The sequence below is a fragment of the Erinaceus europaeus genome, chromosome 19, assembly GCF_950295315.1.
Source record: "Erinaceus europaeus chromosome 19, mEriEur2.1, whole genome shotgun sequence".
Lineage (NCBI taxonomy): Eukaryota > Metazoa > Chordata > Mammalia > Eulipotyphla > Erinaceidae > Erinaceus > Erinaceus europaeus.
In genome coordinates, this window is record NC_080180.1 from 52,929,919 (window position 1) to 52,948,438 (window position 18,520).

An 18,520-nucleotide genomic window follows, 5' to 3' on the forward strand; every position below is an offset into this window, starting at 1 on the left:
TCTTAGTACTGCTTTAGCTGTGTCCCAAATATTTTGATAGCTTGTGTCTTCATTTTCATTGAAGTCTTGAAACATTTTGATTTCTTCCTTTATTTCCTCTTTGACCCAGAAGTTGTTAAGAAGTATACTGTTGAGCTTCCACATTTTGGGACTGTTACTAATGTTTTGTTGATTGTTAAATGTTAGTTTAATTCCACTGTGGTCTGAGAAGATGCTTGGGATGATTTCAATGCTCTTGAATTGGCTGATGCTGTCTTTGTGGCCTAACATATGGTCTATCCTTGAGAATGACCCATGTGGACTTGAGTAAAATGTGTATTCCAGTTTCTTGGGATGAATGACTCTGAAAATGTCCAATAGTTCTAGTTTATCTATCTTTTCATTTAGCTCCCTTATGTCTTTTATTGATTTTCTGCCTGGATGATCTGTTAAGTTGAGAGAGTGGGGTGTTGAAGTCCCCTACTATGACTGTGTTACTGTTAATATATTGCTGTAGCTCTTTCAGTAGAAGTTTGATGTATTTAGATGGCGTCTCATTGGGTGCATAGATGTTAATAATTGTTAAGTCCTCTTGATTGACTGATCCTCTGAGCATTAAGTAGTGTCCATTCCTATCTTTTTTAATCTTATCTATTTTAAAGTCTGTCGTGTCAGATATGAGAATAGCTGTTCCTGCCCTTTTTTGTGGGCCATTGGCTTGTATGATAGTTTTCCATCCTTTCACTTTAAGTCTGTGTTTGTCTTGTTGAGTTAGGTTGGTTTCCTGTAGACAGCATATTGTTGGGTTGTGTTTTCTGATCCATCTTCCTACTCTGTGTCTTTTAATAGGTGAATTCAGGCCATTGACATTTATTGATATCAAAGATTGAAGATATTTTAACGCCATTCTTGTAGAGTTTTAGAGTGTTTTGATATATGTCCTATTTTTGGTGGTCTGATTGTTTATAGGAGACCTTTCAGAACTTCTTTCAGGGCAGGCTTGGTGATAGTTGATTCCTTCAACTGTTGCTTGTCTGAGAAGGTTTTGATACCTCCATCTACTCTGAATGATAGTCTAGCAGGATATAGTATTCTTGGTTGAAAGCCTTTCTCATTGAGCACTCGATATCTTGCCATTCTCTTCTGGCCTGTAGTGTTTGTATGGAGAAGTCTGCTGCTAATCTTATGTGTTTTCCTTTGTAGGTGACTCTTTGTTTTTTCTCTTGCAGCCTTCAGAATCCTTTATCCTTATTCCTTTCCATTCTAAGTATGATATGTCTTGGAGTCTTTAGGTCTGGGTTAATTCTGTTTGGCACCCTCTGGGCTTCTTGAATCTTTATGTCTTTGATGTTGTCTAGACTAGAGAAGTTTTAAGCTATTATGGCCTGGAAAATGCTTTCTTCCTCTCCTTCTCCTTCTTCCTCTGGTATGCCAATAATGCGTATACTGTTTCTTTTGAAGTCATCCCATAGGACTCTGTTGTTGTTTTCAGCATCTCTTAATTTCTTTTTGAGATCTCTTCTTTTTTAGTTGTCTCTAATTCATCCTCAATCCTGATAATTCTGTCTTCAGCCTCATTGATTCTATTCTTTCTGCCTTCTACTGTTTTCTGGAGTTCATCTATCTTGTTGCCCTGTTCTGATACTGTTTTAGCTTGTTCAGCTAGTTGCCTTCTTAGCTCAGCGATTTCAGCTTTCAGCTCTCTAATAACCATGAGATAATTAGTATTTTCTTCCATAGTCTCATTTGTTGTTCCTGTATTTCTAATTACAATTTTTTCAAATTCTTTACTCACTCCTGTTATTATTTCCTTAGCTAATATTTGGATGTTGAACTCTTTATTTTGTGCTTCACCCTCTGGAGGACTTTTAGCTGGACTCTTGTCCTGGTTCGATTCTCCAATATTTTTTCTTGTTGTTTTAACCATTTTATATATTATGTTATGAGTTCCCTTTATCAGTACTTTTCAAATTACTGATCACTATTGCCTGGATTGACTTGTGTCTAAGTAAGTTAATTAAAGGGTTCACAGTGGTGGTAGTTAACAGTTATTTCAATAGTATTTTAATCCCTGAGTTGGAACTCAGTGGTTTAAAAGCCTCTTTTTTTTTTCTTCCCTGTAGGCTATGGGAGCCTGAGGGCTTTTAAACTATCAATAGGCTTCTTAGCTTAATCACTGACTCCTGACCAAGAGACAAAGCAGGGTGTGGCAGAAATAATCCAGTGGTTATGCAAAGAGACTTTCACAGCCCCTCAGCTATGCCACCGAGGTATAGGTCTTCTCCTGAGTTTCCTGGTTAGATCTCTGTCCCCTGGTGTCCCTCCCTGTCGCTGCTTCAGATTCTGAGGGCAGTAGCAATGGAGACTCAGAGTTGCACTGGTGAGTCTCTGGGGAGTCCTCTCCTCCCTTCAGCTGACCCCTTGATGGTGGAGCAGACTGGAGGTGGTGTCTCAATTGATAAACTGCTGGACTGTTAGCAGTCACTTAATCTCTCCTTACGCTCCTCTCTCCTCTCTGTCACCAGCCATACGTGTTCGTACTCACCGGTGGTTTACTGGGTTCCTGTGGTCATTCTAGTCCTGTCTTGTTTTGGTCCAGGTGGTCTCCTTTGGTATTCCTAGTTGATCCGGGAGAGGAGAGGAGAGGAGAGGAGAGGAGAGGAGAGGAGAGAAAGCAATCTGCCGCTCGTAGCTCCGCCTCCGGAAGTCCAATCTAAAGTTTCTTTTAGCCTAATTTTCTACCAGTCACTATTGGAATATAAGAAGAACATTTATCTCTTAAAATATTTACATTAACTGTCTAACATCATGGATTAACTTGTAATTACAAACTCTTTAACAGTCATGGTAGAAACTCCATGACTAGGATATTTAGTCTGTATCTAGCTCTTGAGGCAGACACAAGTACAGGGAACCTCATAATAGAAACAAAAACAAAACCTGTTTACAGTCTAAAGTGCAAAGACTCTTCAATATCAGATAAAAGGTCACACCACACACACACACACACACAGGGATAGTACACTGAAAAGGAAAGATGAAGAAGAAAATAAAGCATACCTTTTTTTGTTTATTTTCACTTTGTAATGGATCATCTGAATGTCTTCTTTTGAAAATTTATTTAGATCTTTTGCCAGTGTTTTTTTAATTTCATGGTTTGTTGTTTTTGTTATTCAGTTGTTTTTCTTTTTTATAAAAATTTTTATATCAATCTTTTATCAGACTGTGATGTACACATATCTCCTCCTAGCTGCCTGGTTGCTTTTTTATTTTTGGGAAATTTTCTTCAGATGTGTAGAAGCTTTTTTAATCTGATGTTGTCCCATGTGCTTATTCTTTCTTTACTTTTCCCTGTGCAAGAGGCTGAGTGTCCAAATACACCTTTGATGTTGAGGTCTTGAAGTGTTTCACCTATGTTTTCTTTTTTCTATATATTTTATGGTTTCATGTCTAACATTTAATTCTTTAATCCACTGACTTAATTTTAGAGTATGGTGTTAAGAGATGGTCTATGTACATAGCTGCACTATTCACAATAACCAAAATATGGAAGCAACCTAAATGCCCAATGACAGACAACAAGATAAAGAAAGTATGGAGTATATATTCATGAAACAGTATTCTGAAATTTAAAAAGATGAGATTGTATTATTTGGAACAATAATATGCTGAAACTGGATATGATTGTGCAAAGTGAAATAAGAAGTAAATTAAGGACAACTACCAGGTAGTTTCACTAATAAGTGGAATATAGATGACTAAATTACATGAACTGGGTGGGGAGTAGCCAAGACGCCTCTAAGACTTTTGAAAATTATGGGTGGTGGCTATGGGATAACAGTGGAAGAGGAGGAGTAAGCACAAAACTTTGGTGGAGGGTATGGTGACTTACAGTGTATAAGAGTAAAGTCATACAATTTTGTAGATCTATTAATGGAAAAAAGAAAATAAAGTATGGTTAGCACTTCAATTATAGTTCTTCAAAAGTCTTAGTAACCTAGTTATTTCTTAAATTTCTTAAATTCTTAGACTATGAAAAAATTTTACTTCCAAAGGAATATAGGCAAGAACAACAATCCCATGTGTGTTGCATCTACGAGATGAATTCAGGGTTTTCACCAAATACAATGTTTCTGAGATTGTCCTACTGGGTCAATTATTATGGGTTTATCTCCATTGAAAGGATATCCTGCCTAAGTTCTCATGACCAGTTGGTTAAGAAAAATACAGGGTCCATATACCCACAGGGTTAAAGAATAGGAAAGCTATCAAGGGAGACGATGGGATATGGAGTTCTGGTGGTGGGAACTATGTGGAGTTGTACCCCTCTTATCCTATGGTTTTGTCAGTGTTTCCTTTTTATAAATAAAAGAAAAGAAAAAAAGAAAAATACAGGGTGAGAAAAATAAGATTTATTTATTATTCTGCTTTGCAAACAACTTAATTGGCTTTTATAACCAAATCATTAAGTGCCGAGACTTTAAGCCTAAAGAAATCTCACAGAGTAGTGTGAAGTGCACTGTTCCAGTGTGGATACTGGGGCCTCTCTGTACTTACTTGCTTTGTCTCTACAGCTCGGCTACTGAAAATCAGTATAAAAATGAATAAAGATCTTCCAGCTCAAAGACGACTAATCTTTAAACACATCTGAAAGCTGAAACAAGCAGATCACCTATAGTTGCTGCCAGCTGTACAGTCTGTGATATTCTCCACCAGAGTGGGGCTACAAAAGCTACTCTACACAGCTGAATACCCAGCAAAGAAATTAAGTGGAAAGATAAACAAAAAAAATGTACTCACTCACTACTAGAACAAACAAACAAAACCTTACTGACTAACCAAAAAGCTTTTAATTTCATTACACTCACCAAAAATAAAAAATAAATTGTATTGAATCTACAGGTTGCATGGGGCATGCAATTCAGATCCATGACCTCCTTTCTGTTAATTACATGTCGATTAGGAGGCTAAGCATATCCTACAATCTGCAGGAATTCCTTATGGCAAGTCATTCTGTACAAGCACACTGTTTATGCATAATGTATATGTATACTATGTATTTTGTATAATGTTTAATGGCTATTATAATGACTTCATGCCTAAGGTTCTTAGCTTCCAAGTTCAATCCCCAGAAACAACCACCATAAGTCAGAATTGAGCAGTGCTTTGGTTAAAAAAAATTCAGTGTGGCAATTTTAATTTGATTAATATTTTTATTATTATTGTAAAATACACATAAAGGATATTTTTAAGTCTTTTTTTTTTTTTTTTTGGCCACCAACAGGGATTGGTACTTCTAGTCACTTTTTTTTTTTTTTTTTTTTTTTTGTGAGAGACAGAGGAAGAGGGAAACAGACACAGAAAAGGAAAAACACCTGAAGCACTACTGCTCCACCACTTAGAAACTTCCTGGGGCTTGGGGGATTTAACAAGGGTCTTCACTCTCACGTGACAAATAAAGCCATCTTAAGTCCTAAATGTATAGCTCAGTGGTGTTAAATACAGTCAATGGTGTTCAACCACCACTACCATCCCATTTCTATAACTCTTGTATCTTGTAAAAAAAAAAAAAACTATTAATACAAATCTTGAGAATTCAATTTATCAGGCATATTACTTACACATATTGGCTCCCTCCTATAAGTTACTTTTTTTATTCTGTTGCTTCTATCATTAGATACAGAAGATTTGATGAAAAGTATTTTAGTGTTTATATCATGCTTTACTGGAATACCTGAATAAATGTTTCTTTTTTCTTTTCTTTTTTTTCTTTTGCCTGTAGGTTTATCACTGGGGCTTGGTGCCTGCACTACAAATCCACTGCTCCTGGAGGCCATTTTTTTCCATTTTTATTGCCCTTGTTATGGTTATTGTTATTATTGCTGTTGTTGGATAGGACAGTGAGAAATCAAGAGAGGAGGGAAAGACAGAGTGGGGAAAGAAAGATAGACACCTGCAGACCTGTTTCACCACTTGTGAAGCAACAACACTGCAGGCGGGGAGCCAGAGACTCGAACTGGGATCCTTCTGTCGGTCCTTGTGCTTTGCACGGGTTTGCACTACTGCCCAGACCCCCCCCCCAAATATTTCTATTGACAAATTATGTACAGTTTAGCCACTCTATATCTACACCCTCATAACTTGGGAAGGAGTGGTACTAACTTTCCTGGGAGTTAACATAGAAAAATAGAAATGCATGCTCACAGTAAGTTAATACCAGGCAGCATCATTTTACTCCGTAGAAATGGTCAGGGCCAGGCAGTGGCACAACAGATTGAACACATGGACTCAGGTTCAAGGCCCTGGTCCCCACCTACAAAGAGGACACTTCATGCACAGAAGCCATGGTACAAATGTCTCTCTGCCTTTCTCCCTGTTGTCCTCCCCCTCCCCCCGTTTCAATTTCTCTCTGTTCTGTTAAAAAAAAAAAAAAGGAAAGAATGGCCACAGGGCATGGTAGATCATGCAGGCATAAGCCCTAGCAATAACCCTGGTGACAATAAGTGAATAAATAAATAAGAAGGCTCATTAACAGTGCATTCAGGGAATTCTGACACAGAATGCACTCAACTCGACATTCAGTACCATGTTCCCTGTGAACAAGTTTGAGCAAACACTATAACTTTATAGTGCCATTTTACACTTCTAGACATTATGCAGATTTGTTGGCTCAGCCTATAATGCAGTTAGTTACTTCATGAGAAGTCCACTGTAAAATGAAAATAGCATAACTAGAAAATTCATTTAATATGCCTGACCTACCAAAACATTATGGCTTACATTACATATGCTTAGAACACTTACATTAGCCTATAGTTGGGCAAAACTTGTCTAAACCAAAGCCCATTTTTTAATAAAAAGCTGAGTATTTCATGTGACTTATTGAATACTGTAATGAATGTGAAAAACAGTCTGCGGAGTATCAGTTGTTTAGTCATGTGACCACATGACTGGTTGGGAGCTGGGAATCAACTCACTGCCACTTCCCAGCATCACAGAAGAATCTCACTGCATTTCACTAGCCTGGGAAAGAAGAAAAATACAAAGCTCAAAGTATTATTTCTACTGAATATATATTTATACTGCTTTCTTTTTAAAAATATATATATTTAAATATCTTTATTGGATAGAAACAGCCAGAAATGAAAAAGAATGGGGGTGATAGAGAGGAAGAGAGACAGAGAGATACCTACAACCCTGCTTTACCACTCATGAAGCTTTCCCCCTACAGGTGGAGACCGGGGGCTCAAACCCAGATCCTCAGACTTTCTAACATATTCGCTCAACTAGGTGCACCACCACCCAGCTCTGATACTGCTTTCATACCATAATAAATTTCTTTTAACATTTTTTAAAAGATTTTATTTATTTATTAATGAGAAACATAGGAGGAGGGAGAAAGAACCAGGCCTCACCCTGGTACATGTGCTGCCGGGGATTGAACTCAGGACCTCATGCTTGAGAGTCCAATGCTTTATCCACTGTGCCACCTCCTAGACCACCGTAATAATTTTTTTTTAAAAAGTCTTAAGTCCAATGTTAAATCAGGGACTATCTGCATTTAGATTATCAATTTATTTGGATCATAGCAGTGCTAAAATCTCTATGTACACACACACCTGTTTACATATTATGTATGTAGTTATTAATGAGAGAAAAGAGAACCAGCGTATCACTTTGACATATGTAGTGACAGGGATGGGATTCAGGTGCTTATGCCTTCAAGTTCTGACCTCTACTATCTAGCTACCGCCACATCTCACTATAAATATTTAATTAACTGCAGACTAAGGAGATAGAATGGTTATGCAGAAAATTTTTCTTATCTGAGACCTCAAGTTCAATCCCCAGCATAATCAGAAGCCTGAGTTTAGCAGAGCTCTGGTATAATTAAATTATCATTATTTTTTAAAGTCCCAAGTCCAGTCCCCCACAACACCGTATGCGAGAACTGAGCAGTGCTATGATCTTTCAGTATCTCTTTCTCTAACTAAAGTAAAATAAAATACATAATGAAATATTTAAGTGGCATTGTAATTAAGGCAAGACAAGAAAATTTAAGGCAAGACCAGGCTTCTGTAACTTGGATGTTAGATTTTTACACTGTTTTTCACTGCTAAGTATTTCAATCACTTGAAGCATTGCAACTTTTAAGATATGCTACTGAGAGGTACCTTCAAATTGAGAACAGTTATAAAGAAACTGAAACATAATGGATACAGTCATCTCCTCAATGGCTCATCCTCTGAACGGAGGTAACAATTGCCTCAATAACTGATTCCACCTCTGGTGACTTTACATAACACCTTACTCTTTCATCTTTTAGGACACACTGTGAAACTACCAGGAAGACATGGTCTCAGTTTTCAACAAGTGACGGATAATGAAAGATGCAGTTTGTCTAAAAATGAGATGAGGTTTAGAGATTGGAAGGTAAGTGGAAAAGCAGGAGACATGAGGACTGTCTCAAACATTAGAATGACTCCTTTATAAAGGTGGGACAACCATGATGTTATTTTAGATGATGAGTAAAATTAAAGTTAGAACTTACAAGGGCACAGCTTTTGGCCTAAGCTCTTAAACACCATTACCATTCACCAAGCAGCCACTGCATGTTATCAACATGTTGTTGTTCATGTGGAACCCTCTGGGATTTAGCCTTGACTATTGGAATAAAAAGAGAAGAGTTTATTTATGTCTGTTTCTCAAATCCTTCCTCCCACAGTAGCTTGCTGAACATGAGTACAGCCAGAAATAAGTCTTCATAACTTTTCTTTTCTTAATACTTTGATAGGAAACAATACTGTTAAAAGATCAAGGCAAGGATTCACCTGGATAGTTCACCTATTTGGCCAAATGCTGTGTGCCTATGTCCCTCTTCCTCACATTTTTTAGTTTTAAAAAAATAGAGAATTTCAAAAGCCAAGGGAAAGAGGTCTTACATTACAGTCCTACTTATTAGCTACTTCTAACATGGGGATAACTTTCTTATTCTCTCTGAATAAGTTTCCCCATTTACTCTAAGGCAATTTCTGGATGACAATGCAGCCAGATTTCACAAAGCACTACAGGGGTCAAGTGATTGCATACAAAATGGAATTAATGATAGTAATGCTGAGAAGGATCCAGAGTCCTCAGGGTAGAGGTTTACCACCAGTAGGAGAGAAAAAAAAAACAAAACAAAAAACAAAAAAAAAACAGAAGTGAGAGCTTGGGCTGGTGGGGACAAGACATAGCTGTCAGGTAATATAGATCCACAGCCACTGTCCTGGCCCCACTGGTGATCAAACAGTTTTACAACCATTTCCCAAGGGAATAGAGCTGCCTTTATTTCATGTCAGAAGGCCATATAATATCCATTTCCATAGGTTCGAAGCTCATAAAATATTGATCCTTTCCTATCACCAGAGGATGAGTATCATACTCTAACCTCATAAATACCTCCCCCTCCATACTCCCATTCTCTCCCTAATCATTTAATATTCTTTAGTCCTCAAATAAAATATTCTCTTCCTCATGGCCTCTGAAGAGAGGTTATTGTGAAGCTATCTTATAGCACATCTGAATTTCCTTACTTCAGAGAGATGATGTGAAGAGGACAATCAGATTTATGGAAGCAGGAATTATGGGAGAGTCACTCTGACCACAATATGAAGGGCTATAGTACTTCTGCAACTATTGGGTCTTTGTTTATTTTTAATTTTCGATTTGCCTAACAGGTAATGCAATTTTTGAAATATAATGTATATATTCATGAATACAGAGACAACTTTACTATAGCTTAATTCATACAAAAACTCCCTTGACAAGTTAGGGACATAATGTGACATTACTTCCCAGGCTACTTATTCAATGATTGTATTTAACTGACTGTCCAAGATCCCTGACCCTGCACTATTCTGTCTAGTGCAAAAGCCTGAGCCAATATATCATTAATTAGCCTACAGAGCTAAACCTAATAATAGAGGTAAAGACAAATGCTGAATGCAATCAAAGAGTAATAAGCTCAACCTCAGGCCTTGGGTCCAACATTTATTTCCCGGAAAGGATTTTCCATCATTCCAGCCAGAGCTGCCCTCCTGCCAAACCTCATTACCACTGGATTGCAAAGCATTTCAGCTGGAGCCTTCACGTGTATGTGTACAAGTGCAAGCATGGTTACTATTTCCCTCCCTCAAGGTTGGGAGTTTCTTGATGGAAGAGACAGTACTTATAACACCTGCAACAATGCAGTGACAAACCACCACCACCAGCCCCCAATCAACAACTACTGGAAACAGGTCATAGAGAGTCCAGGAGGTTGGCAGGGCAGGCAGGCACCAGGAGGCCTAAGACTCAACATTAAGCAGCCATATCAACCTTCACACAAGCCTTCAATGTGTGCTGCTTTTGAATTCTACGGGCAAATATCCTACAACTTGAGTTAATATTGTTTCCACTGTAACAAGTTCCAAGATTAATTTCCAATATTAATATAAAAATCTACTTTTCAAGGGCCAGGTGGTATTGCACTGAGTACATGTTAGCATGTGTGAGTATCCAAGTTTAAGCCCCTGGTCCTTCCTCACCTACAGGGGGTAAGTTTCACAAGCAGTGGAGCAGTGATACTTGTGCTTCTCCTTCTCTCTTTCCCTCTTTGTCTCTAACCTTCTATCAAAAAGAAAAATATACAGCTGGCAAGGAACAGCAACAGCTGGGGGGTAGGGGAGGATGGGACCAAACCTATAATCTGGTTTGCTAGGGACTTTTTTTCTTTTAATTTATTTATTTAACATTTTAATGGTAGACAAAGTTGTGAGATAAAAGGGCTATACTGCCATACAATTCCCATCCCCTCCACTGGGAATAACTATATTTTGCTTGGACAACTTTAAGGATAGTGACCTAACCAAGCAAACTCAACAAATTAGATTCAGTAAAATAGTCTCAACAACTTCAAGTACTTGATTTCTTTAGGCCACATCTTTGTTAAATTGAGATTAATATAATTAACTCATTAACTTAATGGGAAAATGGACATCACATCAAAATAATCAAAATGCCCTCAGATTCTGAAAAAAAAACTCAGTTTATTTACTGTGGATTAAGGGGGAAAGGTAGAAACAACACCTCTGATCTCACTTTGGAAGGAGAGAGGCAGAGACAGCTATGAGAAGTCTGTTTGCCAATGTGATTTTGTTCCTGACAATCAGAGTTATGTGCCTATGCCCTACCTGGCATGGCAGGGCATCTGCAGCCTCATCAACTTTCTGATAAGTAGGTTCTAGGTAAGGAAAGGCAGTCATGGTCACTACACGCTCAGTGAATAAGCACACTGGCAAGAGAAAGAAGTGAATTTTCGGGCCTGGGCCGTAGCACTGTGGGTTAAGCGCAAATGGCACAAAGCCCAAGGAAGAGCACAAGGATCCCGGTTTGAGCCCCCAGCTCCCCACCCTGAGGGGGGTTGCTTCAAAAGTGAAGCAGGTCTGCAGGTGTCTTTCTCTCCCCCTCTGTGTTCCCCTCCTCTTTCTATTTCTCTGTCCTATCCAACAGCAATAATAACAATAACAATAATGGCAACAACAATGGGGGAAAAAAGTGAATTCTCCTCAAACCCAGAGACAGTAGAGCCCAGGAATCCTGACTTGGTCATGCACTATTTCTACTATCCATGGACTTATCTTTTTAGGACACCAACATTTTACAGTCACAGTCAGTATGTCCAGAAGAGGTAAAAACTGATGGAACAAACCTTAAGATGAGGAGCTCTGACTCAGACCCCAACATTAGAACCTAAAATGAGTCATCATGACATTTGTCTGATAGATGTCTATCAGAGATACTCTGAGCTTGGATGGCTGATGGATTCAAACAAAGTCAACTTGACCTTTCCAAAAGTGGCTGTCAGAGATTATAGCCCTCCTCTGAGAGGAAGTTGCCACCCAATTTAAAGAGCAAGCAGGTTTATAGGGACACACAGCACAAAACTCAGTGAAAATGACCCATCAAGGAGTTAGGTATAAAACAGTAGGCTGAAGATGCTGCTATGCTGGCCTAGCTCAGGAGATGTGCCCACCACCTCCAGAACTGTTTTTATTCTCGAGAGATAAAGTCAAGGACAGAGGAAAATACTCTGGGCCATGCAAATATCCTTCATCATCTGTGTTCAATAGGACAGAGCTCTGAATGAATGTTCATGCCAGCTGACTCATCATTTTTTACTTTTTACTAAAAATACTTTAGATAACACAACTCTGAAAATGTAAACTTCATGGGATGGGAGGGACAGAACAAAAGAGGGATAGTTTTTAGAAATACTATCAGATAATCTTTCTTTTTTAAATATCTATGTTATTTATTCCCTTTTGTTGCCTTCGTTGTTTTATTGCTGTAGTTATTGTTGTTTTTGTTGTATAGGACAGACAGAAATGGAGAGAGGAGGGAAAGACAGGGGGAGAGAAAGAGACACCTGCAGACCTGTGAAGTGATTCCCCTGCAGGTGGGGAGCCGGGGGCTCGAACTGGGATCCTTACACTGGTCCTTGTGCTCAAATAATCTTTCTTAGACGTAATTAAAGGGTCTAAGTGGTGATGTACCTGGTAAAGAGAACATGCTACAATGTGCAAGGACCCAGCTTCAAGCTCGTGGTTCACACTTGCAGGGAGGAAGCTTCACAAGTAGTGAAGCAGGTCTGCAAGTCTCTTTCTATCTCTGTGTTTCCTCCTCCCTTTTCAGTTTCTCTCTGTCCTATCAAATAAAAATTTAAAAAAGTTATCCAGGAGCAGTGTATTTATCTTGCATACACAGAGCCCATCAATAGCCCTGGTGGCAATAAAAAAGAATTAAAAAAAAATAAAGAAATAGGGGGGAGGTGGTGGCCCACTTGGTTAAGCACATGCATTATAGTGCAGAGTTCAAGCCCCTTGTCCCCATCTGCAGGGGAAAAGCTTCACAACTGTTGAAGCAGGGCTGCAGGTGTCTGTCTCCTTCCCTCTACAGCCCCCCCCCATTTCTGTCTATCCAAAAAAGAAAGAATGAAGTATAATTAAACAGTCAGTTTTGACAACATGTGCAATGTTACTGATGTAAATAGTAACTTCACAGTTAGGCTGGTTAGTTTTGTTTTTCAGTGTGTGATAAATTTGCACCATGCACCTTTATTTATTTATTTTTATCTTTTGGTTATCACTGGAGCTTCACTGTTCCAGGTCAACTTTTTTTCAGATATAGAGAAGCAGAGCAAGAGAGAGATACTATAGTACCAAAGCTTCCTCCAGTGCTGTGAGTCACATACCATCTAGGTGAGCTATTTTGCTGGCCAACAAACACACAAATTCAACTCAAAGTTGAAAATATTTATTTTCTTAAATGATTACTATTAAGTATTGACTTTTTTCCTTGAAAAATGCTTTGTAACGGGGATTCCAACCATTTTGTGGGAAATCCAAGATTTAGACAAAGATCCACTGTCAGAGAATTCCACTACTCAGAGATTTTTTTTTTTCTTTTGATGTAATTTTACTATATTGAATACTGCTTGAAACAGTTGAGCAATTGTCTGCTTTAGGAAAGCATTTTTGTTGTGCAAATATTTGTGTTATTACTACATTAGTAATTATAGTATAGACCAGTGTCATATATATAATATTTATGATGCTCATCCTTGAAAGATCAGTGGATGTTTGAAAAAAAATTGTCACTCTTTGATCTACAGATGATATTATAATTTGAGAATGTGATTCAATGGGCCAAGCTCAGTGTATAAAATGTGTGCTCATTAATTTGTGTGTATAATGGTCATTTTCCCTATGATGGAAATTCAACTGTGGAGTATATTAAATTCATGAAGTACAGCCACAGAAGTATTTCAGAGAAGGATATAAAGTTGTTGTCTCACTCCAGACAACTGCCAGGCACAATGTTGCAAGGCGAGATGATAGCTATAAACCACAGGCTCTATCTGCCAGAAGACTACAAAGCTAGCACTGCCTCAGAGAACTCCTTCAGTTTTGAAACATCAAGGCAAATGCTGCTTTTAAGAATTTAGCAGGAATGGGAAATGGAATACAATAACGGTTATGCAAAAAGACTTTTGATGCCTGAGGCACCAAAGGTCCCACTTCAATTCCCAGCACCACCTAAATCAGAGCTGAGCAGTATTCTGGTCTTTCTCATTAAAATACTTGGGAGTTGGGCCTAGCACAGTGGACTAAGTGCATGCAGCGTCAAGTGCAAGGACCTGTTTAAGGATCCCGGTTTGAGCCCTGGATCCCCACCTACAGGGGAGTCGCTTCACAAGCGGTGAAGCAGATCTGCAGGTGTCTATCTTTGTCTCCCTGTCTTCCCCTCCTTTCCTCATTTCTCTCTGTCCTATCCAACAACATCAATAAAAACTACAGCAATAAAACAAGGGCAACAAATAAATATTTTTAAAAGGGAATAAATAAATATTTAAAAAAATAAAAAATAAAAATTATACTTAAAAAAAAAGAAAGAATTTAGTATGATGCCTGAGACCCAGGTTGGAGCCCAACCCCCACTGCACTGGAGGTGCTGTGGTATCTTTCCCTTTCTTCCTCTGTCTCAGTCTTTTTAGTGGGAAAAGCAGACCCAGAGTAGTAAAGTCCCAGCATACATAGGTTAAAAAAAAATAGGTAAGCAAAAAGACCTTTTAACAAGGTAGTTTCATTTTATCTCAAAACACCTCCCCTGGGTTACTGTTGGGGTTCAAGCCTACCTGAAGCCACCACTCCTAGTAGCCATTTTTCTGTTTTCCTTTTTGGAAAGATAAGATGTGGAAAGCAGAGTGCTTTTCTACCATCTGTGAAGCTCCACCCCACAGTGGAGTCTGGGGGCTTGAACCCTGGCCCCACATACCTACTTTTAAATGCTGTGCAGGAGACTGATACCAGGGTGTTGTGGATGCACTCTATCAAAGTGGCTTGTTTGTTTGTTGGCTTGTTTTACCAGAGCACAGCTATGGTTTTTGGTAGTGTTGAAGACTGAACTGAACCTGGCACTTTGGAGCCTCAGGCATGAAAGTCTTCATTGCATAACCGTTGTGCTATCTCCCCTCCCCTGGTCCAATTTTCTAATGGGAGTAAGGAGAGGAGAGAGAACATCAAAGCAGCACTCCACCACCATGGATTTCTACTCATTTTGTCTGTTGCTCTCTCGTGGTACCAGAGACTGAACTCTGGCTCTCTCTTATGCATGAAAGATGGGCACTCTACCGCTGTCACTACCACCCCAGTCCTATTTCTATTTCTTTGGCCAATCTCACTTCATCAGGAAGCCTATGAAACCAAAACACACTACTGATGAAGAGAATGTGTGAAGCTGGGGGGTGGGCAGTGGAGCACCTGGCTGAGCGCACATGTTACAGTGCGCAAGGATGCGGGTTCCGGTGCAGGGGGAAAGCTTCATGAGTGGTGAAGCAGGGCTGCAGGTGTCTCTCTGTTTCTCTTCTTCTATCACCCCCTTCCTTCTCGATTTCTAGCTGTCTCTATCCAGTAAATAAATAAAGATAATTAAAAAAAAATTTAAAACAGAGAGAGAATGTATGAAGTTACACACACACACACATAGACTGAAGAGACAGCCTAATTCTGGCTGGGTGGTTTTCCAGCCAGGGCAGGGGAAACTTCTGATCATAGTGACTGAACACAGAACTCAACCATGCTCAGAACTCTTCAGTATGCCCACCTTGGTTTATCAGAGATGAAAGAACACAGACTACAAGTACCTTGTGACTTTGGACACTGCTTACATTTCCTGCCAAATGGACATATATGAGATAATATAAGAAACACAGTTGGTTCAGAGTTCACCTTCTTTTCCCTGCGAAGCCAGTACTGCTATGGCTTACTGGAAGGTGCCACTTGCAAGGAAGATGTATGAGAGCAGATTATTTGTAAGCATATAGTCAGGGCTCTATCTGGTCTGTATAGATGCTGGTGAGATCTGGAAATGGGTTAACTCCAAGAAAGGAAAGAAGAGCAGGGGACAAAAAGTGGTGCATCTGATTAAGCACACATATTACCATGTACAAGGGCCTGGGTTAGAACTGGAGCTCCCCACCAGCAGGGGTGAAGCAGGTCTGCAAGTGTCTTTCTCTCTCTCTCTCTCTCTCTCTTCCCCAAACCTCTCAATTTGTCTGCTCTGTCAAATCAAATATGAAGGAGGAGAAGGAGAAGAAAAAGAAGGAGAAGAATAAAGAGGAGCAAATATTGCAGAAACACAAGGTTGACCCAATCTACACAAGGTGTCTTAGAGTCAAGCAAACCCTCTGAGGGAAGCATGGCTAACACACTAGAATTACTAATTTATAATGGGCCCCAGCTGCAAGTCCCAAAACCTCTGTCACACTAACCAGTTTCAGTAGCTGGGGTGGCAGGGCATAATTCACCTCATTATCAACCAAATGTGGAAAACTTTTTAGCAAAACAGCTCTTCATCCTGGCTGCACATGTGAATCACCTGGAGGAACTTCAAACTTTAGATGCTCAGATCCCAGCCCAAACAGCTGTGGTTGGCTACCCAGGCACCTGTATTTTTTTTAATGTCCCCAGCTCCCCAAGAGGCAGCTGAAGTTGGGAACCACGATCTGGAATTACCTTCTCCCCACCCCCCTCCAGCTGGTCTCATGTCACTTTCGCTGCCAACTAAACCAGGAAAGCCAAGCCACTGGCACTTCAGAAGCACAGCACTCGAGTAAAACAGGTGCACCAAGTTCCCGAGAGCAGGAGACTGCACCGAGGGTCCCACAGCTAGCAGGGCAGTTTAGGAACAGCAAGGTTACTCAGAACCTCAAGAGGAAAACTTTTTTTTTTTTTCAAATAGTGTGTGCTTCCAAAAAAAAAAAAATCCATGAATTCTCCAATCTTGAAGATGGCAAAAGCCAGTTGGGTTTTTCTTTTTTAAAAAATAAAGCCAAATCCCGTGGGAAGGGCAGTGTATGTGGGAAAGCCTTTAACCACCCACCCAGAGGCTATGGAAGCAGGTAGAACCCTATGATCTCCCGAAGAGCACCCCGCAGCTGCCCCCTCCCAGTGGTGGCGGGCACACGCGGTCGGCGGCCAGTGCACCTGCTGGGCCGCACCTGCCGGGCCGCACCTGCCGCATGGGCCTTGAGCACCTACCTTCCAGCAGCTCCTCCAAGCTGGTGACCTTCTTGCTGCCGTCGATCGTGTAGATGGTGCGGACGCCCTGGGGCAGGTTCACGTTATCGGACAGGGAGCGGGTGAGCTCGATGAGCAGTGCGTCAAAGGAGCGGAAGCGGTCGCTGGAGATGGCGAACACCAGGCCCTTGAAGTAGCGGTCCCCGTTGCGGTAGAAGCGCGCCTTCTTGGCCTTTTTCTCAGAGCTCAGGGCCTGCAGGGTGCGCGTGCGGTAGAAGCTGCAGTGCGCGCTGTGCGCCGGGCTGGGAATGAGCCCGTTGCCCTTGGGGCCCGAGCTGCTGCTGCCCCCGGACGAGCCCGGTGCCCCCCTCCGCGACCCCGGCCGCGGCCTTTTGTCCCGCTCCTCAAAGTGCTCCAGCTCGATACTCCTGGTGCTGGCCATCGCGGTCGCTCTAGAGGCTCCGCACCCCAAAGTGCCACAGCCAAAGCCTGCGGGGGGAGGGGGAGGGCGCGGGTGCAGGCGCGCACCCGTGCGGGGGCCTCAGAGCGCGGGGGTGGGGGGGCTCAGAGCGCCGGAGCGCCTGGCATCCTGTCCTCGGCCCACGTCCCCCCTAAAATTAGCCGCAGTGTCGAGCTGCCCAGTTCATTGTCCGGCCGCGCTCGACTCGCTCCCTTCGCCGCCCGCTCGCCGGGGAGCCCCACGCCCCCCCAAGCACCTCCTCCCGGCGGCCACGCCTCACAGCTCGCTCGCCCAGTGGGACCCCCCGAGGCGCGCCCGGGCCCGGGGTGGACACAAAGCTCGGGCGCCTGGCGCTGGTCTAAGCGCCCGTGGGTCCCGGAGCGCCGCGGGGAAGGAGGAAGCGGAGGGGAGGGGCCGCGGCTGGGGAGCGGCCCTCGAGGCCGGCGCGCTGCCCGAGGCTCCGGAGGCCGCTGCGCTGCTGCCTCCTCGGGCGCGCCCGGCCGGCTCCCGGGGGCGGTGCGCGCTCTCTGTGGCGGGGAGGGCCGCGCGGGCCCGGGGCTTCTCCAGGAGCGTGGTCCGAGCGGGCGATGTGGCCTCCCGGCACCTGTGCTCGGGTTCCCGGAGCCGTCACGGCTAGACGGGCTCTCTGCTCCCCCAGGGCTGCCAGGGCCGGGGAAGGAGGGAGAGAAGGAGCCGGGCGCGGAGGAGGGGGCCGCAGGCCGGCGCCGAGGCGGCGCAGTGCGGGCTCAGCGGCTCCCCCTGGGTCCTAGGCAGCCTCGGCGCCTGACAGCCCTGCGCCCGACCGAGGGTAACCGCAGCGCACAGACCGAGCCACCCACAAAGGAAGGCGGTTCAAGGGCAGGCACCGCACCCTCCTCGGCCAGCCCCTGAAGGGAGTTCCGAGGACAAACTAGGGCAGAAATTCAGGCGGTGAGGTTAGACACATTTCAAGAAGCAGGTTTGGAAGTTCATTTGGAAATCC

General features: G+C 42.1%; 2 protein-coding genes across 6 annotated transcripts in view; both read right to left on the reverse strand.

Annotated features, from left to right (window-relative positions):
* Positions 1-11,107, reverse strand: part of MAB21L2 (mab-21 like 2) — a 384,237-nt gene extending 373,130 nt beyond the window's left edge. The window contains exon 1 of the mRNA XM_007528090.2: positions 11,089-11,107. The gene's annotated coding sequence lies outside the window, so the exon portion shown is untranslated. The remainder of the gene's footprint in view (positions 1-11,088) is intronic.
* Positions 1-18,265, reverse strand: part of DCLK2 (doublecortin like kinase 2) — a 147,770-nt gene extending 129,505 nt beyond the window's left edge. For all 5 annotated transcript variants that reach the window (XR_009546381.1, XM_016190448.2, XM_016190457.2 and 2 more), the window contains exon 1: positions 17,100-18,265. Coding sequence is in view for 4 of the 5 variants with exons in the window: in XM_016190448.2 (XP_016045934.1) it covers positions 17,100-17,520 (421 nt within the window). In the remaining variant the exon portion in view is untranslated. The remainder of the gene's footprint in view (positions 1-17,099) is intronic.
* Between the last annotated feature and the right edge of the window lie 255 nt (positions 18,266-18,520).